The sequence below is a fragment of the Lathamus discolor genome, chromosome 17 (genome assembly GCF_037157495.1).
Source record: "Lathamus discolor isolate bLatDis1 chromosome 17, bLatDis1.hap1, whole genome shotgun sequence".
In the NCBI taxonomy this organism is placed as follows: domain Eukaryota; kingdom Metazoa; phylum Chordata; class Aves; order Psittaciformes; family Psittacidae; genus Lathamus; species Lathamus discolor.
The window spans coordinates 2,192,664-2,216,299 of NC_088900.1; the positions used below are offsets into that span (position 1 = coordinate 2,192,664).

The 23,636-nt window shown below is 44.5% G+C and overlaps 1 protein-coding gene across 4 annotated transcripts in view; it reads right to left on the reverse strand.

Moving 5' to 3' along the window:
* Positions 1 to 23,636, reverse strand: part of PRDM10 (PR/SET domain 10) — a 43,969-nt gene that overhangs the window by 17,188 nt on the left and 3,145 nt on the right. For 2 of the 4 annotated variants that reach the window (XM_065697162.1, XM_065697160.1), the window contains exons 2-12: positions 18,401 to 18,590; positions 15,958 to 16,122; positions 14,400 to 14,459; positions 11,722 to 11,841; positions 10,197 to 10,404; positions 9,596 to 9,837; positions 8,386 to 8,589; positions 6,404 to 6,476; positions 5,638 to 5,755; positions 4,686 to 4,815; positions 1,955 to 2,182 (exon numbers count right to left, since the gene is read on the reverse strand). In XM_065697162.1, coding sequence (XP_065553234.1) covers positions 1,955 to 2,182; positions 4,686 to 4,815; positions 5,638 to 5,755; positions 6,404 to 6,476; positions 8,386 to 8,589; positions 9,596 to 9,837; positions 10,197 to 10,404; positions 11,722 to 11,841; positions 14,400 to 14,459; positions 15,958 to 16,122; positions 18,401 to 18,493 — 1,641 coding nt within the window. In that variant the 5' untranslated portion in view covers positions 18,494 to 18,590. The remainder of the gene's footprint in view (positions 1 to 1,954; positions 2,183 to 4,685; positions 4,816 to 5,637; positions 5,756 to 6,403; positions 6,477 to 8,385; positions 8,590 to 9,595; positions 9,838 to 10,196; positions 10,405 to 11,721; positions 11,842 to 14,399; positions 14,460 to 15,957; positions 16,123 to 18,400; positions 18,591 to 23,636) is intronic. The other 2 variants (XM_065697163.1, XM_065697164.1) reach the window with 2 other exon arrangements.

A 23,636-nucleotide genomic window follows, 5' to 3' on the forward strand; every position in this document is an offset into this window, starting at 1 on the left:
AACTTTCCTCTCATTTGCTACAAGAGTATCTTGAAGGGTGGGTGTATCTTTTCAATACTGAGGACATCACTACCAGATTTAATGCAGTATGACCTCCAAGGAGACTCCACTCTAAAGCAGAGGCTGAACGTGAACTGATCCTATCAGGACTGGAACCCTGGGACACCAGAGATCAGTGCTTCCAGATAGAATGAAAGCACTCTGAGCATCACTGCCTCAGAGCTTAGAAAAGTGGAAGCAGTTCACAAAGAATTACTGGGTTTGAGAATTAAATCCTAGGTGAGTAATAAGGAAGAACTAGAGCTACACAGGTGTCCAGGTCAAGACTTTCTACTTGTTCTTTGGAAGCAAATGATATATACACATCTTAAACCCGTATGTTTGCTTGTTTGCAATATTTAAGTGCATGTTATGGGAAGGAGGTGCTGTGAATAGTTGGACTGAATGAGTGCTCACAGGCTGCTAGAGCTTGCTGTGATTTTACACTTGCTAGTTTCCTTTTCTCTCAAGTTCTCATTGCCCACAGCCCGATGCAATATGGAAAGGTGCTACACAACCATCCATCTGCCATTCTGCCCCTGCCCTGAAGCATCTCCAGGACTCTGCTGTAGGGGAAGTTAGGGAGATTTGGACATAGAAACATGTCACTGAGGACTAAACCACTACTGCACTCCTGGGAGCTGTCATCCACTTGTGATGAGTTCATCACTTGTGATGAGCTAAGCCACAAGACAAAAGAACTTCAGAAGTTCTGTCCCTTTTCCCCCCATATTTACTGCCCCAGAAGATCTCAAGTTGACATCTTAGGTTCAAAAATGCAGGAAAACAGGCAACACTTTCTAATCCCTTCTCCTGAGGAAGCTGTGGCATCTTGTAAGCAGTAAATACCCACACTGTTCCCTGTCAAACACTCAGCATCTGTCTTCATGCTCCATTATCCACCCTTCAATACATTCAGTAAAAATCCCCCAAGCTTTTAACATACCAAAGTCAAATGACTGGTAGGAACTTGTCATTCAGAGAGTGCATCTGATATGGTTACAAATTCTGCAGTCTTAATGTGCCTCAGCCAAATTCTTCCTTTAAGATATCCCACTGCATTTATGGGGTAACACCACCACTGGTCTCATATATACTGCTATAAACTGAGCGCAAAATTTGCCTCAACGTCTTCCTATATGGAAAAGTTCCTCTTTTCCAGTCCTTTCTCATTCCCTCAAATGGATTCTTACCCCAATTGCAGCTGCTCCCTTCTGTAATCAACATTTTACACATGGAAGAGAAAGAGAAAGATTGGAGGCTAAATAAGCCAATCTCACACTTACATGGCTTGAGGGATTATTTGCTTGAATCATTTCCCTCCCACACACAGCAGAGGAAAAACAGCTCACCCAGTTGACACAGAGCTCAGGCTGAAAGCGTCTGCTTTCAGTACAGAAATCTCCTAGCACAGGTTTTAGCTTAAAGACAGGCAGGTTTTTCGACCCCAGGAAAGGCTTTTTCCACTAACTATCACCACCTAAATGAATCTAAACTGAGGTCGTGGTTCCTCTTTGGCAACTGTTCGCAAGGGAAGAGTTGTGAGGGGCACAGATGGTGCTGTGAGCAAGTCTGTGCCACAGTACCATGATTCAGCTGGCTGTCTGAAGCACTGCTGCTTGCCAGCTTGGATGGACTGTGTTTCTGTGAAAGAATTCCTGTGCTGGAATTGAATCGGCTCCAACGGGTGACCTCTTCTCAGTAGCATCTCATGATATACTAGTTCTTTACATGAGATCTGCCTTCCTCTCAGTGCAGAGAGGCTGAAAGGAACGAGATGCTTTATTTGGGATTTGGATATGGATACAACAGTGGGAGAAAGACCAGCTGGGTCCTGGCAAGCAGGTCCAGTGTTCTCCGCGTGGCAGCAAATGGAGAGGGAGAGAAGATGTCATCTGCCGTCCTCTTTGCTTACCCTGATACGCTTTGCTCGCCTCATGTCATCTGCTGTCATGGTGCTCTGCGTGGGCACCGGGCTCTCATCGTGCTGCGCCTGCATTTGTAGCGGGTGGTTTTCCGACTGCTGCTCCAGTGCAGACTGTGGCTCTGGTGGCACTGGAGTCTGCTCCTGCTGCTCCAACCCGTTCAGTGTGGCTTGTCCGGCCCCATCAAACTGCCCCTTGCTGGAAAAATGCAGCAAGTCCTGAAATCGCAAATCATACAACCAGTGATTATTCCCCCCACCCACTGAAAGAGGCTTTGATAATACTCAGCAGGCAGCAAGATCTCTACATGCTCATCACAAGCTAGAAACAAAATGTTTCTACACTGACATGTTCCTACTGTGTTCCACCGATGTTCTCAGCACATCACCTCCACCTACAGCAACAACATTCAGAGCACCAGGGAAGCAGTGCTGCAGATTGGTGACTCTCTTCATAGACTGGCTTGGGTTGGAAAGGACCTTAAGATCATCCAGCTCCAACCCCTGTTCATGGGCAGGGATGCCTCACATTAGACCATGTCACCCAAGGCTCAGCCTGGCCTTGAACACTGCCAGGAATGGAGCATTCTCCACTTCTTCCTCAGATCCACCCTGAACTTCCCCTGTTTCAGTTTGAACCCATCACCCCTTGTCCTATCACTGCAGTCCCTGATGCAGAGCCCCGCTCCAGCATCCTTGTAGCCCCCTTCAGACACTGGAAGCTGCTCTGAGGTCTCCACGCAGCTTCTCTGCTCCAGGCTGAACAGCCCCAATGTTCTCAGCCTGGCTCCATCCATGAGGTGCTCCAGGCCCTGATCATCCTTGTGCCCTCCTCTGGACTTGCTCCAACAGCTCCATGCCCTTCTGATGCTGAGGCCAACATCTTAGCCACCTTATTGTCTGACTGGACACAATCAAAGTAACCCAGCTGTTAATAGCCAAAGATCTTCTGCTCATGACTCATGACTATTACCGCTTTAACCAAAGGTGACACAAGATGACCCATGAGCAAACAACCAAAACCACTAGCAGAGACCAGGGAAAGCAGAGAATTTGTGTCTCATTGTCACTTTGAAACATTATCATGTATTGTTATGCACTGTCTTCCCCTTTCTAACAAACAAGCTGGAGTGCTGGAGAGTGACAAACGAGCTGATTAAACTATACACTGCGCCTTTTGCCATCCAGTTTCCAAGCTCTGCACACTCTCATCTACCCAGCTGCATGCATCATTTATATTTATCACACAAAGCAGTTTGCCTCCTCTTCCACATTAGCATAAAAGAAAAGGCAGGGTGTTGGGAGCAGGAAGTACATGCCAAAAATCTACATATTTTGTGTAGAAGTTCCAGTAACTCCTCTGCGATGGAATTCTCTTGTGTTACAACAAAAATAATCCAACATAGATCCTTACTTGACAGCACTTAATGCAAACTAAGGCAACTTAAAAGCCCAAGCCAGCAGAGGGAGCACTAGAAGTATATCATATCAGCTTTGGTGCTACCAAAGCACAAACACAGATGTGGGAGAAGAAAAACAGGGATGTGCTAGAAGGAGAAGAGCTGTTGTAAACCACAAATGCTTACCAGCTATGAGACACTTAAAGCAATACACCAGTCAAATGTCCAGTCCTGCTCTAGGGGGCTAGTTCCCACAGTTACTGACCCTAAACCGTGCTCACAGCATCCCAAGTCTCAAGCTGTCAGGCAGATAACTTGTGCCTAGTCCTAAGTGAGACAGACCAACCTCCAAGGGCTTGGGACACAAGTGTAGCCCCACTGGAGCGTACAGACATACATGAGCTCCGGGCCAGGCTCCAAGCTGGCAGGACACGAGGCACTGCTGGTCCAGAGGCCATTCAGACACATTAGCATAGGACTGCACCCTGTGGCTCTGTAGTTAAAGAGTTCAGGAACAGCATTATGCTTACTCCTCTAACTGGAGCTGGCTTGTGTCATGTCAGATTGCAGAGAGGGTGATCTCCCAACTGCCTGCACGTAATGCAGCATTTAGGGCAATGCTGCAGCCTCAGAAGATGAGTGGCAGGCATTCACAGGCAATGTAGATATTCCTCCCTCTGAGTCAGCACTGAACCATGAACCAGTAAGATGCCAGAGGAAAATTACCTCTCAGATAGCAGCTTTCAGCTGAGTCATAAAACAGAGCCACTAAGCCCTCCTGACACCTATCAGCAAAGCTCTTGGTGGTAACCCAAGCATGGTCAGCAAGAACTGAGCATATGACTTAAATGCATCATACTAGGTCCCTACAGAATAAAACCAACAGCCACAAGCAAAGGAAATCCTTGCAAGAAGCACGCCTGCAGGAGCCTCTTTTGTTAATATTCAAACATCGTGAAGAATCATAGCTCAAACTGATGTAATTCTACCAGCAACAGCTCTAAAAGCAGGCTGGGACCTCACGTTCCAGAAAGGACTAATACAAACCTAAATTCCCATTACACTTTTACTGCCTAAATTACTTTTGTGATGCTGCTCAAGTGCTGCAATAACCCACCTCAGTGCTACGTGCTTAGTGCTCAAAGCTGCTGTAGAAATGTGAGTGATTTTACAGTTGTTACAGAAGGGAAGCAGAAAATCACAGCTAGAAAAGCAAGAATTACTTGGGTCTAAGTCCCAAGCACACCCCCCGTTTGCACTGATACCCCAAGTTTACATCCTATGTGATGATTTTTTCCTCCTTCCCACCCCCTAAAATATACCTGTGTTCCTTCTTCACACTTCTCCCCATTTTCACTGGTTACTTCCATACGCATGAATTTGGGAGGGCGCCCGGGGCGTCTGCCTGGTCCAAACCTCCTCTTCCCTCGGCCACGACCTCGGCCTCTGGCTCTGCAGAACACATGGAACTCCAGGTTAGAGACAAAACAGGTTGAATTTGGAGTCTCCACTCATTGCACACATTCTGTCTCAGCATCATTCAACTCAATAACCAGAACACATTACAACTGATTTCATTAATTGTGTGACCAAAAGGATTACTGGCTTCTAGCAAGTCCTGTGCCATAGCAACTCTCCTACTTCCAGTGTGCTGGAAAGCATTTTCAGCTAGATGGAATACAAGGAAACCAGTTTAAAACCTGAAGCTGTTACATCCCTCCCCCAAAAAGGCATGCAGCCATTGATGTCAGGCACCAAACGAAAGGGAACTATTTTCTATGTCAAACCAGCCCAAAATGAAGCCACTTGCTAAGTTTCAGGAAAAGGAAGGCACCAATATCTACTGTTCTCCGATGGATGTTTGTAGATTTAGCTTTGAATAGGTCAGGATAAACTATGTTGCCAGCCCCATGAGGAGGCAAAGCACTACAAGCCTTGCTCTCCAAGCTCTGTAGCTGCACACATCCAAGAAGCATATGTATTCCAATATTGTGGTACTGACATACTGCAGCTTTTGAAGTCACTGCCAAAACAACCCAAAAGCAAACCAAAATCATGTCACCAGTTTCAATGGGGTGTTTATTTCTCTGCTTCTATTGCAAAGTCTCTTACAGCAATCAGCTTCCTGGTGCCATGCTCTTCCCTTCTGGTGCTCAGCTGTTCTCCCACACACACCCAGGTTGGGCAGCAAGATCTCTAGGACAAAACCCCTGCTTTCTGCCAGTTTGGGGACACACCAGAGTGATAGGGAGGCAAAGCTCAAGCTTTCAGTACCTGCTGAAGAAGTCCAGCTTCTCATCGTGGGAGTTGAGGTGCTGCTGGAGCTGCTCTGAGCTCATGAAGCGCCGATTGCACTCGTAACAGGGCCAGTTCTTCTCTTGCTCTCTGAGAACTATGTTCAAAGGGAAAGGTCAGGAACAGCATCTCAGTCACCACCGATGAAATGCTTCCTTCATTTGGTTGGGGTTTCTTTTCTCCCTAAGCCATACTTTTGCCCTGAAGGTTAGACAAACTGCAGAGTATCTACAGCACTGGTCTCTTTAGCTTTGCTTTTATCCCCTCTGCACTGTGGCACGACCACAGCTCATCATAGAAACATAAAAAGGTCACTGGGGACAGTTCATATGGACTATAAACACTGCTTAAAACTCAGGGAGATTCTGAAATTTACCTTTGCATGGAAAAGCACCTACAGGTTTGGATCTCTGGCATAAGTATGGGGAGGTCAAAAGAAGCTCTCAATCTAAACCTAAATCAGGTTATGAGAGACTCAACATTAAGCACCAAGCAGAGAAAACATAGCTCTTTCCAACAGCAACCTAATGCTTCCCAGAAACTGAGGCAAAAGGTTAAGTTATTGTAATATTAGCATGAGAAGAGTTAGTAGAAATAAGCCCCAATAACACAATCAAGATCTGGTTTAACTTCTCTTAACCTCACAGAAACTTGGGAGCACTACACAAGCTGTATACTTGAAACAGAGAAGTACAACACCCAAACACGGTCACACAACAAAACCCAAGAGAAGAGTCCAAGTTACCCTTCCTTTCCTCCTCAGATATGTCGTGGATCTTCTGGTTCACAAACTCTGCATAAGAGGCAGCATACCACACCTGCAGCAGGAAGAGATGATAACAGAATGCTCAGATGGAACCAGAACTAGAGGGAATCCATTTGAAAGGGGGTTTTAAGCAATGCGTTTACTTCACTTGCCTCAACCACTAACTCATCGCTCCTTTCATCCTCAATAATGAAGCCTGTTGAGATCAATGTGCCCCCACTGAGGAATGAAAGAGCTTTGCTCAGAAGGCATATCCATTTAATTTTAAGGTACAGCCTCCTAATATGAATGTTCTTCTCACACATGGCTAACAGAAGCTCTAAAGGAGATAAGATTAATCTCTTCAGATCCAAGTGTATGATTGAAAAGGATGGGTGTCACCCAAGTGCTGGTCCTTGGTGGAACACGAGTAATAGGAAAATAATGTCCATTTCTTTCCTGCTTTCCCTCCATAGAAAACAGGCAGCACCATCCACAGAGACTCATTTCAAATGTGCCTGAACTTCTGAAGGATTGGCTCAGGATGGTCCTGCTTCCCAAAACAAAGATCTGCCAGGCTGCAGGAGGATGGACCCACCTTCAGTATACAAGGGATTTCGGATGCTTTCAGCAGGGAGAACCAGAGAGACAAACTTTATTAGAGCCTAAAAATCAGATGTTCACTTTTAGCTGAGATTTCTTGCACCATTTGTCATTTTCACCTTACTGTTTGATTAAAAAGGTCCCGTTTCAGAAGAGATTTCTGCAAGAAGGCATGAACAGACTCAGCATGAAAAATCTGGGCAAGTTTAAACTTGTAGTAGGCCACATAGCAGCAGTCAGTGGCATTTCTAACTCCCATAAAGGTGTGTGTTACTTGGCAGGAATCTCACTAGCTGGGTAAGAAGAAAGCCTTGGAGCTCCTACACGTGTCATGCAATACACAAGTTCTCAACTTTAACTGGTCCTCCTCATCTTTGGACATAAATTATAGCCCTACGTGGGGAGGAGAACACATCACAGAGCCTGGATCATTCAATTCTCAAACCAATTTTACCCTAAAAGACACTACTTACACATAAAGGAAGAAAAATGCTGCTGCTGCATGCAGGTCTGTGCACATCTCATTAAAGTCTGATTTCCAATTGATTTAAAAACTTGAGAAAATGATGTTTGGATGCACTTCAAATGGATTAACAAGGTTTCTAGTGATTCAGCTTAAACAAATTAAGGACTGATGCCAGAGAAACCAAAAGGAACCTTACTCTTAAGAAAAAGAAGCGTGTAAGGAGGCTTTTGCCCTGGTTAAAACCCAGGATTTTGTTATATGGTTGAGAATAATGTGCCAGAAAAGATCTGAGGAAGAAAAAGCCATTTCCTGATATCAAAGAGTTTTGGTTACCCCCAGTTCCCCACACGATGCTGAAGACAAAGGTCATCTGAGCCAGCCACATTGCTTGGAACTCAGAGTAACACATTGTAGAGGGAACAGAAAGTAACTCACAGGGAAGTCACAATAGCCTTTATCATGTTTCCACATGCAAAGTTTCCAAAGCTCCAGGAAAGCCAGGGAAAGCGAGAGCCCACAGTCACTTAAGGCACCAGAAAACAAGTCAAGGGCACCCAGGGCTAACTGGAAAGGGCATCCAGAACTCAATAAGACTGCTGCAATAAAATTAGATTGCAGCAGCAAAACAGTTGCAGTATAAAAGCATGAGAGTGACAAACCAATCATGTGCATACTGATCTCAGACTTCCACATTTTATACCTGAGCCAAAGCTCATGTCAAACCCACAAGTCACTGACTAACTACTCACTGACCTCAGTGATGTTTGATTCATGTGCTTGTTGAGAGAAAAAAGCCCTAAAACTATGGACAGAACCATTACTGGCACTTGGAAATGCACTTATTAAACAGCAACCTTTAAGATTTGATTTCATCAGTAGAAAAATGAGCCCCAAACAATGAGGAATGCCATACCTTGAGTTCCTGCTTGGGCTCCACGTTTTTAATGGTGGTGTAGTAAATGTGGTGGCCATACTGATACGCAACCAGGTTCTGCTCCAAATGGTTTTGAGCTGGACGCACAAACATCATCCAGTTACAAAGTGCCTCGCTAGAAAGTTCAAACCACAGGTCCTCTTGCAAATCTCTGTCTTTTCTGTCCCCCTTCTCAAGAGAAACCTGTAGCAAAAGCCAATTACATGTGGCTGTAACTGCCTGGCAGCAGGTTCAGAAGAACTTGAGTTGCCCATACAACTATTACATTAGGAAAGCAATGAAGGCATCATTGATTTTCTTTCTCTCTGCTAACAGGGATCCAGAAACAGGCAGCATTTAGAAAAACACTTAAAAGACAGGCAGAGATTTAGCCAAGGAGACATGATGGCTCCTTCCACAGCTTTCAAGGGCAAGAATCATTCATTAAAAGCATCAGCCACAGTACTTGACATGTGGCTGTAAATGAGGCATGAAAAGCTCTAGCTTTAGCAGGTTATATGACATCAGCTGTCCAATGTTGCTAACTGCCAGATCCACTTCTTTGCTTTCCTGACTCAAGCTGGAAGCAGTGCTGCTGCAGCTCAATATCGGCTGGGTTACTGGATCTGCCTGGGGTCACAACTTGCTTGGCAGGCACTGACCATCAGACAGCAGCGCTCTTAAGACTGCAGACTTCATCTCTAGCAGATAAAGAACCAATTCCCACAATGAAACCAGTAAATAAATGGATAAAAGTGGGGTGAAAAATCTCTCTCCTCCCCTGTATTTTGTGGGAGAGAGGAGGGAAAGGGTAATATAAAGTACTTTTAACTTAAGTTACAGCATGACACAAAAGAATGGCTGCAAAACATCCTCAGATGGGGCTATTTTTATGCCCAGATGCTGCTTCACCCTGTGTGAAAATGATTCACAGCATTCCATGTTACACATCCTATACACCGTTAACACCATACTGCTAGAATGATTATTGTGTCTTCCTGAATAACAGTACTGCTCACCATGATTATTGTGTCTTCCTGAATAACAATAGATTTCAAGCCTGGGTATTTCCAAGTCACATTCAGAGACAGAAGTATCAGAACAACATCTCTAGTGAAGTAACTCATCAAGGCAGACTGACAAATTCATGCTAATCAAAGTCTACGCACAAACTGATCCCTCTTCTCCTCTCGTGCCCACATGGCCTTACCTTCAAATGGATATAGCAGTCTTTGAGTTCCGTTTGTCTAACAAGGGGTCCTTCCACAGGTCCAAACTGTGTGCGTTTGGGGATCCTCCTTTTGGAGAACACACCTCCCAAAAACCTGTCTATGTAGAGCACCAAGGGAAGGCTGGCTCTCGCCCTGGTCAGCACAGGCCTGTTTGGGATTGGATGCAATGGTCCGTGTTTTGGACACACAGAAGGATGCGCGTTATTACACTCTTCACACCCTACAGCACAAAGTCAGAGAGGACATGACTGTCAGGCAGACACTCAGCTCAGAAGGCACAGCCTCATCTTGTTTTAAACAGCTTCAGCTCAGCTGTGGGATCATGTATTCCAATAGTCTGTCTACATCTTAAAGCATTAGAGAGGGCAGCTGCTTCCAAAAGGAAGAATAAAGCAGCTCAGAGGCTCCACCTGAGACAGAACCTTGTTTTTGCAGTAAAGCACCTCAATTTGAGCCTACATCTCTGGGTATCAAGGAATTTACTTATTACTGCTAAAATCAGAATGATTTTTAGTAGACAGAGGAAAAAGAAGTAAGAGGAGGGCAACTAACACACTACACAATACTTCCAATGCTTACACAAATCGTTGGGATCAAAGGGTCGAGGTGGATCTGGATCCCATTCATCCATGTCAGTGTCTTCCCCCTCTTCATCCTCATCTTCATCCTCATCATCTTCCTCTTTCGTTTCCATCCTTCCCATTTGATTCTGCAGAGGGGCTAAAGGGTCAGAACCATCCACTGCCTCCATAGGAGGTAACACCTGGTTATGCACCGGTAATGATGCCTGGAGGAAAGAATTCACAAACTGTCACAACTGAATCACGAAGGAAAACTCTCTTACAAAGACAACCAATGAAGCTTCTTGCTAGTTTAACCCTTTCTGCTTCCTTTGGGAATGGAAAGAAGGACAAGGGAAAGTGAAGTGACATGATAAATGATTGCTGAGGGATGTTTTGCATCGCTGCTACCCACAGCATCACTCAGGACAGCTCTGGGTCACTCACTACCTGGTTCTACCCTGTCAAGAACTGACTACTCAGGAGAAGAAACTGAAATCAAAGAAGCTCTGGGCCCTCACAGAAACCAAGTCCAGGCTCTGTGGCAATCATCTAGAGCCTAAAGCTGTAATTTAACTTCTTTTGTACAAGTGAGATTCCTGCACTTCAGCGCATGATTTTTTCTATCATACAATCAACCAAAACCAAATCCCCAGAGCACACATTCAGAGATCATAAGGGATGAGATACAAGAGTGTCTAGGTACAAACTTGGGGACGTAGTGGACAGTTGAGGGCACTTTATTCTTTCCCTAATTTTAAAGTTTATCCCTTTCTTCTCCTACAAAAAGAGACAAAACTAATTGAAGTGCACTGCACAGAATGTTCTATCACCCACACAGGTTCCTCAGGTACAGAACAAGAAATACTACACACAGTAAAGCTGCCTCAAAGACTGGCAAAGAGACCCGATGGATGTTGGTCCTGTGTGACAGTCAGCATTACACCTCCTGTTAACTTGGCTTTCAAAGCTGAGAAGAGTATTTTAAGGAGGCTGCCCAAGGCAGAACAATCTGTAGAACAGGTTTTTACGTATATTAAATACATAGAATCATAGACTGGTTTGAGTTGGAAAGGACCTTAAGATCATCCAGTTCCAACCTCCTGCCATGGGCAGGGACACCTTCCACTGGAGCAACTTGCTCCAAGCCCCTGTGTCCAACCTGGCCTTGAACACTGCCAGGGATGGGGCAGCCACAGCTTCTCTGGGCACCCTGTGCCAGTGCCTCAGCACCCTCACAGGGAAGAGCTTCTTCCTTACATCCAGCCTGTACTGCCTCTCTTTCAGTTTAAACCCATCATCACCCCTTGTCCTATCACTACAGTTCCTGATGAAGAGTCCCTCTCCAGTATCCTTGAAGCCCCCTTCAGATACTGGAAGGCTGCTCTCCTGCAGGAACCGCACACACATGCTGAAAGACAGCACCAATTTGTGCTCCAGCTTTCTCCCATCTCCTCCCGGATCACAGACACGTTCCATCACCTGAGACAATGGAGCAATGACATTGGTGTACATTGAGAAGAAAAGGGTGCCTGGCAACTTACTCTATCTGCTTGAGGACCCTGCTCCAGAGCCATTTGCTGGGGGGATTCAGCAACGCTGCCGAGCACGGACAGGTTGGTGGGATTCATGCTCTGAGCAGCAGCAGGCAAGAGCACAGTTACCTAAAATCATAGGCACTCAGTTTAGCACTGCAGCATTTCCATCATGCCCTGCATGCAAAGCTCCCTGGAGTCCTACACTAGGTCAAAAACTGCAGCATTGTCATGGTTTTCTTTAGTAAGTAGAGATGATGGACTTGGACAAAACCTGCAGATCTGGGGACAAAGGGAAAAGCTTCAAAACTCACTCGAGATTCTGCAACTTTGGAATTGCCCATCTCCCACTTCTGGCCTTAGATTAAGGTCCTACTCAGCCTGGGTTCAAACTGCACTAAGACAAGATGTGAGAAGCTCTTTAGCTCTTGGTCAAACCAGAGATTTGAGGTCTTTTTCTCTTCTATGTCTAAATTTACCTTCTTTTTTTTAAGGGAAAAGGTAAGGAAAAAGCAGCATCTCCTCTTTGCACCTTTCTTTTTCTCTAGCAAACAAGATCCATTCTGAAAACAAGATGGTCTATTGACCCCACTGGAAGATCAAACACCCACGAGCATTCCAACAATGATCCTTTTCCTTGCATTATCTGGTCACACTGCACATTTTTGGTTGTTGCCATCCCCAGTTTTGTTACTACACAAAAATAATGCATACTCCCACAGCATTCCCATTCATTCTGCTAAAAAACAAAGCAGAGTTAAGATCCTAAGAATCACCTTTCCTGCCTTTTGTTTCCTGCTTATCTACACAGGAATTTGCACCATTATCTCGCATGATTTCTCATCCTCTGCAGCTGACATCATGTAGCTTCTGGTTTGTGCCTCTGACTATTAAGCAGCTTTTATGCTAAAATTAAAGCCTCTGCACAGAGTGTTTAACAAATACAGATAAAAGTGAGAACACAAGTTGTGCCAACAGTGGAGGAGCAGACAAGAACATCTACAACATAAGCAGACAGCCTTGAAACTTCAAATCTTGATGTTTTGTTCAGAGTAATTCACGAAACAGTACACAGACTACAGGAAAAAGACTTCAGGGCCAGCGAGCAGGAAAGCTGAACCAAGCTGCCTGGTGCTGCTATCTCTGAGGCCAAGTGGCAACAGGAAAAGCATCAGTATTCAATGGCACCTCCAGCAATGAGAGGTGCTTGTGTCTATACCTCCTATTAGGATTTCCTACTACTAATCACACTTCAAACACATTCTGACTTCTACTTCCATCAGTGCAGGAAATACAGGCATGAGATTTAAAACCTCCCAGTTTCTTTTCAAGATGAAGTTTCTTCTGAAAGATAAGTGGAGCTTCAATTCCTATTTTAACCTGTTGTCAGTGCAGGGATGTCCCACATGAAATGCCAATGTTAAAACACCTGCAAAGGCAGGAGCTGGCACCGTGAGGGACCAACCACTTGCCAGCAATGAATAGGTCTGCTGGGGCTGCCATCAGACAGCATCAAAAGGGAGGAGAGGCTGAGGACAGACAGACAAGTGCTCATGCCCTTGATACTCTACACAGGGTACTAAAAGCACACATCCGTTGCAGTGTCACTCACACTGCACATAGAAATAATGTCTACTTTTAATTAGATCCTGTATTTGTTCAATGAGCTTTGAGACAACTCGATAGGATTTTCTGGCTTCTTCATGCAAGGAAGGTGATGTGGCAAAATACATTCTAGACTCCTCCAGAGAACTGGAAGAAAACGGGTAGCATCTTTATTGGGTCACTCATTTCCTCAACGATTTAAAAGGACTTTTCCTAGCAAGAGAATTGGCTTTCAGTGCACATTCAATCCTGCACTCTGCCCCAAGACTGTCAATAAAGATGTATTTAAACTATAGCTTTAGCCATGACTCCATTGACATGTGCCATTAAAGACGCGGCAAGCAGCAAGGGTTTTAAGTCTCTATGACAAGCAGGGAATTGGAACTAGAGGTCTAGATCTGAAAGCACCTCTACCTGATTACCACGACACAGTCCCTAAAGATACTAGTAAAAGTTAACAATAAAACCTTCCCATTGTGATGGATGAGAAAGGAAACACAGGTTCCAGTTTCATTCTGGCCCTAGTCCCCTTTACACCAGCACATGCCTCAAACCCGGGATGCCCTGGGAAGAAAAGGGAGTCAGTAATAAACTTCTGCAGGATTTGCACTTAATTTCCTGGGAAGTTTTTAGTAAATGTAGAATTGGATCCAAAGTTGCTATCCCTTGAGAGCCTCTTCTGGATTTAAAAAGCATTTGGATGAGAATCTGGATGAGGCCAGCTGCAAAGCCGGTCTTTCCAGAAGGACACACTAAAATAAATCAGCCACATCAGCTTGTTGACTTAAAGGGACACTGGTGAAAGATTTTGCAATCTATCTGGAGCAGTAAAATAAGTATTTTTGTTGAACATGAATTAAGAAGAGTAAACTCAAACTCTCTTTTGTCATTCATGCACAGCAGCTTCTTATCATAAGCTTTTTGCCCTTCATGTTGAGATGACAGCACACAACTGAAGACTGCCATTTGACAAGGTCAGAGCTAGCTTATATTGAGCTCTAGCACCACAGCAACATCTCTCCACCTCCAGCAATAGTCTCCTTAACAGCTCAGGCCCAAGAAAATTCATGTCTCTTCCTTACCTGCTGGGTGGTGGCATCCTGTTGGACATAAGCCACTTGGGAGGGATCTGTAAACAGAGTCTAGACAAAGTGAAAAAGGCTTATCAAACCAGCCTGGGGGCTGCCCACTCCCAACTCACACCACAGCTACCCTGCCACCCAGAAATCAGCCCCACTTCATCCTCTGCTAATGTGTCTGTTAGCACAGCAGATTAGTTCAACTTACCCAAGCACACAGAAATTCAGCTAAACTTAGGTGGTTTAAAACGTGATACCATACTGAAGTGGCACTTTTCACCCATATACTGGAGTGCCTCATGGGAGCTTTTCTTCTCTTTTTAATACAGAAGTCACTTTGTCAAGTGTTGGTTTGATAAAGTCTACAGGATGAAATTCAATAGCCGCATGAAAACTACGTAATACTTGAGGGCAGGACAGAAGATAACCCTTAAGATTTATCTCCTGCAAATTCACAAGACTTCTGCGTGCCTTCTTCTGAGGAATTATCAGGCATATCCTACATGTGAATTTCATCAAGCCAGGATGTCGGCTCTTTTTCATTTCACAGAAGACACGCTAGCTCCAATATTCTTACAGTAGCCTGCAAGAACAGCCCTGATGGGAGGGCTTCCCCCTTGGAAAAGCAAGACTTACATGAAAACTAAGTACTGACAGAAGCCAGCCTTGCTTACTTGACTAAAACTCGAGATATCTGAGCTGGTGGCAGTCTGGCTCCAACCAAATACAGCATGGCATTACACCAATTCCATTAGGGCTTTGAGAATTTCATCTCAGTTGCATGATAATGTCTTAATACTACACCTCTTTGTTCTAATGGAACAGCTAAGAACTGTGCAAGAGTGAGACCACAGCACACAAGGTTATGCCAGTGTCACTGTGGGTGTCAAGTACATGCACTCTATAGCACTGCTAATAATAATGTCAGCCAAGCCATTATAAAACATTCTTGACAAAGCATGCCTGTTCCTCTTGTGCTATCTGTGCACGGAGGTACTATATTAACTCCCCATAAACGTGTACTGACAGAGAATAAAAGCTGTTTGATAGAATCTTTTTCCTCTTCATAATTGTAAGTCTATAAAATCAACAATATCCCTGAAGCTAATTCTACAAAATGAGACTGAATACACCGAGATCCTCTGCAAAGACACGACTGTCACTGTAACTGTCAATTATGAGAACTGTACTATGCAAAACAAGGACTCCTCCAGAAGACACACAGATTGCTCTTAGCTTTGTACTCAATACAACAGAGGCAGAGTTTCTGGAGAGATTATCTGTCTTTTGGAAAACACCTTTGAGCTCATTATAATCTCATCCACCTTCAGTGAAATAATCAGCATTTCATAATTCATGGCCTCAACATCCTTTGATTCCCACATTTGCACATGAGACAAATGAACAACACAAAGTCCCTGTTCAACAACGGGCAGATAAAAGCGCAAAGAGGAACTGCCTGCTATTTCTCAGTCCTACCACTTGGCTGGTAACCAGCTTCCATCTCAAACCAGCTTGTTTCCTAGGTGCCAAAACAGGGTGTGCTCAGAACCACACATGCCTGCGTAGCTTCCACGGGGTGGATGTAAACCAGGGTGTGCTCAGAGGTGTCCACAGAGGTGTAGGAGGTGCCATCCGCCGTGTAGACAACCTGCTGCGAAGGACGGTCCTGCTCATCGCTGTACACGATCTGTGCCACTGTTCCCCCCTCAGGGACAAAGTGCACCTGCAACAAAGAACACATACTGTCTTGAAACTCAAATGTAGGCCTATGGGAAGCAACACAAGGACAGAGAATACCTACACACACTGGGCTGCATCAAAAGGAGCGTAAGCAGAAGACTGAAGGAGGTGATTCTGCCCCTCTGCTCTCATGAGACCCCACCTGCAGCACTGTGTGCACTTCTGGTGTCCTCAGCATCAGAAGGACATGGAGCTGCTGGAGCAAGTCCGAATGAGGCCACAAGGATGATCAGGGCCTGGAGCACCTCCCATATGAAGACAGGCTAAGAACATTGGGGCTGTTCAGCCTGGAGAAGAGAAGCTGCATGGAGACCTCATAGCAGCTTCCAGTGTCTGAAGGGGGCTACAAGGATGCTGGAGCGGGGCTCTGCATCAGGGACTGCAGTGATAGGACAAGGGGTGATGGGTTCAAACTGAAACAGGGGAGATTTCGGTTGGATATAAGGAAGAACCCTGTGAGGGTGCTGAGACACTGGCACAGGGTGTCCAGAGAAGCTGTGGCTGCCCCGTCCCTGGCAGTGTTCAAGGCCAGGTTGGACACAGGGACTTGGAGCAAGCTGCTCTAGTGGAAGGTGTCCCTGCCCATGGCAGGGGGTTGGAACTGGATGAGCTTTAAGGTTCCTTCCAACCAAAACCAGCCCGGGATTCTGCAATACACACTTAAAATCTCATTAAATTATGGTAACAACATAGAAATCCAGACATAAACTATCACCATATTCTGGTTCTACTCTGCATTGTAACTCAAGGCATAACCGGTATAAAAGGCACCTACCCATCCTCAACTCTTGCATGATGCTCTGAAGATTCCCAAGAGAAAGCAAGTTCATATTTGAACTGGGGTATATATGGAATTTATTGGTATATTGTTTCCCTTTACTCTCATAGTCCTTTCTGGATTTATGATAATGACTGCATCCATCTAGTTCTGTAGTTGGGAGTGAATTTGTTCTGCTTGATGAATGGCTAAGAAAACCTATAACTTCGATACTACTTCAAGTAATAGCATTGCACCTATCATGAGGCAGCAATAGCATATGTTAGATTGCTTCTCTGTAGTGTGTACATGCAGCACCAGGAGAAAATTCAACCATTTAAACAGAGAAACATAGAAATGAAAGCATCAAGCAACAATTCCAAGGGCATGGAACAAGTTATGTCCAGGCCAGCAGTTTAAATCCAAACAAGTTCATTATGACCATAAATGATGATAATGGCCTACCTTGAACAAACTAGAATACTTAGTTCCAATGGCAAGGGGAACATGGTTATCTTTTGACACCCTTAACACACTGAAAACCTTGTTCAGCACACAGTAAAAATAGAACGGTTAGCAGGAAGCCTTGTTTTAGTCTCCATATTCATCCTCATATAAAATGTTTGCACATAAAACGATGCAACAGCTACATACTTGATTTACTTTACTTCACCTTGTAGCTTATGTTTCAGAAGACACCTGGCGCTCCCCCATGGGTGCTAAGTGCTGATTCTGTACAATAAATCCTCATACAAGCATTGCAGTAAGGATGCAGGGAGCATTTCTCATTTGGAGAGCACTCTGCAAATACTAATTAAGCCTTCTAACTGCCACATGCAAACAACAGCATGATTATCCCATTGTAGAGATAACAGAACACAGCCCATTGAAAAGTGCCTTTCCTTGCAAATTTCCAAGCTGGAAATCACCAGGAGAGGCAGAATTTCTCAGCCTGTGGGGCAACCACAACATGCAGCATCCTCTTCATAACATATTCAGAAGAATAAATCAATTTACAGCCTTCCAGAAACTCCCAGCTGCATTTTGTCAGAGCAACGAGCTGCACACATCAGAATCTGACTGTATTAGTCACTCACAATTAACATTTCTCCCTTCCTCACTACCCAGATGTCTGACTGGAATGAGTTATTCATCTTACTTTCCCCAAGGTCCACCCACAATTCCAACTGATTCGACTGATGCCATCAAAATGGGCTGCCACAGACCACAGATCTGGTTAATATTCATTAGTCTGGACAGCCTTTCTCTTGCCCACATGGTTGTACATCTATTTGGCCACTGAAACTTGTATAGCCACAATGTTCAGCTTGTTTCAGATGTCTTTCCATCCACTACTGTAGTGTGCACTGCTCACTTGAATTCAAAATCACCAGACAGGTGTGATTTCTCCCCAAACAAAAGCAGAGTTCCCAGACTCTGATAAAGGGTTGCATGGGAACACCACCCCAAGCAGAAACCAAGAGTTCTGGAAGGCATAATTCACCTGAGCACTATTCTGTTCCTGCTCAGCAGAGTCAGCCCACACCTGAGGACTTTCCTCTTTCGAGTTCATCTCCTCCCTGCTGTGGTGCTCCATGAGGGGAGAGATCTATTGAAGGAATGTCTGGCTGAAGAGGTTCATCTGTTCACTGTGTTTCTGCTTCCAGAAGACAAGGTGATCTTCAGTAACATGGCTGTAAGAGAAAGAAAGAAGATGGAGATATTAAAACAAGAGGTATGAGCTGTTACCATCAGCTACCACATGTGCATTGTCATTTACATTGCTCAAGTTCTGCTGTATAATACTTATTACGTCCTATTAAGGAGGAAACAAGGGAACCATTGCTACAATTGCACTGAAGGATTACACTGAATGCTTCCTGCACTGAAAGAATACACTCAGTTCCTCCTGCACGTATTTCCTTGGCCACAGAATATTCTTCACATGGTCTTTCTGGCACCTATAGGCCTTGAAATCAATAAATGATGAAGAAATAGACCCTTCAGCTTCCAACAAGAAAACATTATGTTCAGACATGCATCACCAGTTTCTCAGTTTTGCTCAAGAACCAACTGGGTTTACACACACAGGCAGCTTTCCCCTTGTACAACACTGCTGCCCCAGTTGGTATTCAGGCAGTGTTACAACAGACAACTCTTAAGAACAATAAAACTTTAACTCTAATTCATGTGAGCCCAAAGACACTGAGAAATTACTTCCAAGCTGGGTTTTATCCCATTTTATTTGGGCCTCTCAATTTGCCAATGGGAACCTCACAAGTGTAATTTACAGCTCTGCTGATGAATTTAGTCAGTGGCTCAGCACCTTCTCAGTCCTTGGTCTCTAAAAGTCATATTAAATCAGAAGGAATTAGCACAAGGCTGAGCCCATTTCATTTTTCAACTTGATTTTCTACCAAGTGCCTGGTCTGGGCAGCAGGACGCAAGCAGAAGGCTCCGTGCTGATGCTTTCATTCATTTGCATTTTAAATGCACGTTCTTGTAGGTATGATTTATTCCCCTAAATGCCAGCAGTTGGCTTGTCATTGCCCAACTAAAATAAGATAAGGAGGATAAAAAAGAAAGCAGGTTGCACTTTCTGCCTTCTGCTGATCCTGCCAGCAAGGGATAAGTGTAACAGACCCCAGCACTGACTGTACCGCTGGTCACAACAGAAATCAACGGTACAGCAAAGGCTCAGGTTAACATCACTGAACTGAGTGGTAGGGGAAATAAATATCAAAACATCACATTTCTTCCACACATGCACAAAACACCCATGGGAAAGATACTGATGGGCAACGCTAGACAGCATCTAATGGTGTTATTGGTGACTAGAGCCTCACATTGGCTGTCTCATGCAGAGCAACACAGTACAGTCAGCCACAAACAGAGGTTGAGGAGCAGCTCTGACTTCCCATCAGACCCCTAAGCTGTTACAGGGGTAAAAGAACAGAAATCCATTGATATTGCTTGATAGAAGCATGCAGAAAAAAGCACTGAGGAGAAAAGGAAGACAGACATATGAAACATTAACTGCAGCAAACAATGGGGAGCCATGAAAACCAAGTGCTGAAAACCAGGGCCACTTCCAAGTTAGTTAGCATGCACAAGCTCTGATCTATAAACATCCATCCCTATATACTCAAATCCACTTGTTAATAAGGATTAATAATGAAGGAGATTTCTCGTACCTAATTCTAGTGTTTTTACTGGACTTCATCCCTCATTTTACCAGCTATAAGATTACCGAGGGGTCTACAACTGTTGCGTGAAACAGTTTGTAGCTCAGTAAAGCAATCTGGACACCTTCTAATATAAATGAAATGCCTTACCCTGGTGATACGCTTTCTCTGGCTTAACCCAAACAGCTCTTTTCATTCACTATCGTTATTAATCAAGAGCCAAGTCAGGTAATGGCACTAAGAATAGTCAGTCATTGAATCAATTGCTTAGAAACATTAAAATAAATGCTTAATAAATGCTTCAAGTTTGGGTTTTTTTAACTGTAATTATCCTGTTAATAAGAACATAATTAAATTAAGCAGTGATGAAGAGGAAAGGCACAATTCTGGCTAATTCCACACAGTGCAACAGGTAGGGTTTTTGGCTGCCCTTCCCCACAAGGGCTAAAGGAAGATGATGACTCACTCCTGCAGACTCATTTTGGCACAAAGAACTTACAATCTGAGTGGAAAGGAGACTGAAGGGTTCAGACAGGTCTTTCATAGACAAAACTGGGCACTGAGATTCATATTTGCCAAAATAATAGTACCAAAAAGTGGAAGAGAAAACAGAAAACAGTCACTTCAAGTTTTGCCATGGTTCTAGAAGTGCTAGTGTCAAATCTGAGGGGAAAAAAAGCAAGGTTGAGCCAAATTCAGTGGCGCAGTGTCTAAAAATGGTTCTGCTATTGCTGTTCTTCACAGAAATGGAAATACATACTCTCAGCCCAGGCAATTGTGTAGCAGCAACCATCAGACAATATCAGGAGCTGCAGCATTTCCTGCTGCTTCCAACTTCTGTACTTCAAAATACATCTTAAGATCTGCCTCTGGGATGGGCTCCTACCAAAGGCTGGAAGTCCATGAATTCTCATCAGGTCCATCACAGAATCACAGAATGGCTTGGGCTGGAAAGGACCTTAAAACCATCCAATTCCAACCCCCTGCCATAGGCAGGGACACCTCACACTAGACCAGGCTGCTCCAAGCCCCAGCTTTTATGACAGGAAAAAGCAAAGGAAAACAGCTTTTTTTTTTGCCTAGAAGAGGATGAGGGGACACACAGAAAACATGGGAACGTGGATGTGTCAAGTGAGGAGTCAGTGCAAGAGGAGACAGGCCACATCCCAGAGAGGTCCCAAGGCCAGGCAATGAAGAGGGCATGAGGCAGGAACCAGTGTTGGAATTTAGCTGGTAGGAAAGGCAATGGTGAAACACGTTAATGTCAGGAGCTGAAAAACTGGTCAAAAAGGAACTGACACCAAAGCTTCCAGGAAACACAAGCACCTGAGTCCATTTTCCAACCAAAATCACTTTGCTCCCTACTCCTTCAGAGGATGCTCTTCCCCATGAATCCTGCATGGTCTTTTCTTCTTTAAATCCCCCTCTCAGTTTTCACTGCAGCTGTGACACCGACAGCCACAGTGCCTTGGGATTTTAAGGATTTAAACTGGGAAGATGGCATTTTCCTGCCCAAACTAGCAGGCATGCTTCACCCAGTCCATGCTGCATGATGACACAAGCTGAAATGGTAATAGGGGTAAATATAGCCCAGTATCACTCTAGTACGTCAGAGTGGTGAGGTAATGACAGGACGCTGTGTCACTATATATACACATATATATATATGTATATGTGTGTATATATATAACTACATTATATATCATGACTCAAGAACCTGCAAGGCTCCCATCAGTTTAAAACTCCAGTAGAAGATAAACTCATTGTGACTTGTGTTTGCTGGAGCTCTGAGACAGCACCCATGGGTGCTCCAAACTATCTCATCACCAGTGAAGCAGCTCCTTATGCCTGGAAAGTGCATTTGTGTCATTGAACAGTTCATCATCTTGGAAACCTCATTTGAAAACTCCTTTCCACCACCATGATACTCTCTAACCCCTCTCTCCTGTCCCTGCAGCATGTTGGTTTCGCTGAAGGTGGATTGCTAAACCAGCACCCATGGAACATCACCTCATGGGTGCACCCAGGACCCCTAACACTGAGGAATAGGAGCAAATCGTGTTTTAAGAGCAAACCTCCAGTAATAGCAGAGTCATTTATGTGGCACAAGTTCCTGAACTACATGAATATAGTCAGCTCAAACGGTGCTTCAAAGGAAGGCTCAGCTCTGAAATTCACCCAAAAGCACTACCCCAAAGGATAAATATGAACAGCAACCATATTTTCTTGGCTATTAATGATATGAATGCTGTCAGTGCTGGGACTACACAAAATACACAGCCAAAACCCCTGGCGACTTCATTTGCCACTGGTGTAAGGACATGCTGCTGAGAAAGCACCCAAGTCACCAACATCCATTTCTGTCCCTTCTCTCGAGTGAGAAGAATGGGGAAATATTAAAGCTGGGCAAGGGGAAAAATCTGCTTCCCGACTCAGGGAGCCACGAAGCCACTGCAGTATCTCAAATGAGAATCCACCATGTGTAAAACAGCTAATGTGATTTACTCCCCAGTCTAAGAGGCTTGCAGATAGGCTGGGGTTCCCTGCAGCAGTAATAGCAGGGGCTATTAGCTTAATCCTTTAAGTACTGTGCTCACTGAGCACTCTTTTCCACCACCCCCCATATGCAAGACTTTTACAAAAGGGGGTTTTACGACTATGGGTCTTCCTTAATATGAAAAGGATTTATTATGCTCCAAAGGAACATCACATGTGGCTGTAAAAAGCTCTGTCCCACACTTAAGTGAATTACCCAGCTTGCCTAGAAGGCAGAGTCCTTTCTTGAGATCCGCTGGCAAGAGCAGCTTCCATTGCAGCAAGAAGGTTTCTAACCTCATTGAGGACTGAGTCACGACTACCGTCTCCTCCTCTGCATTCCCATCCATCAAAAGCACATCTTGTTTCAAGGAACTCTGGCTCTGGTGCATTTTGGCTCAATGCTCACAATCAGGTAATACAGAACCACAGTATTTATGGCTTTTTCAAAATGGATATCGTACATAGGACTAAGCCAGCAAGGATTATTTATTCCCACAAGAGGCAAAATGGCTTCAATATATTTAGTTGTATAAAAAACAGTCAAACAGAAACTCACTCTCTACTCAAATTGTGCATAATAAAGCTATATATATCCCTATGGCACATCCAGCCTCAAAGCAACAGTGAGCTGGAAGAGATCTCTTCCATCTTTCAAGGCCAGTCCTCTGCTACAGTGTCCAACATGTGTCACTGTCCTTTTCCTTAAGGGACAGTAGCCAAGCACTGCAGGGGCAGCTCAACACGTAACTCACAAAGTACCAGGGAAGCAGGGGAATGTCTACCACAAAAGATAGGAGAGAATCAGGGATTCCAGGTGAGCCCCAAGAGGAGCGATAACCATGGGGACATGCCACAGGACGACTTGGAGATGTGGTTCCTGCTCTAAGGACATCCCTGCTGAACCCTAATTCTTGTATGAGGAAGCATTTCTTCTTCGTCTTCTGAGTGGGCAAAGAAACACATCAATTACATTTCTGTATATGCACATGGTCTGCAAACCACCTCTCTTCCCACTTG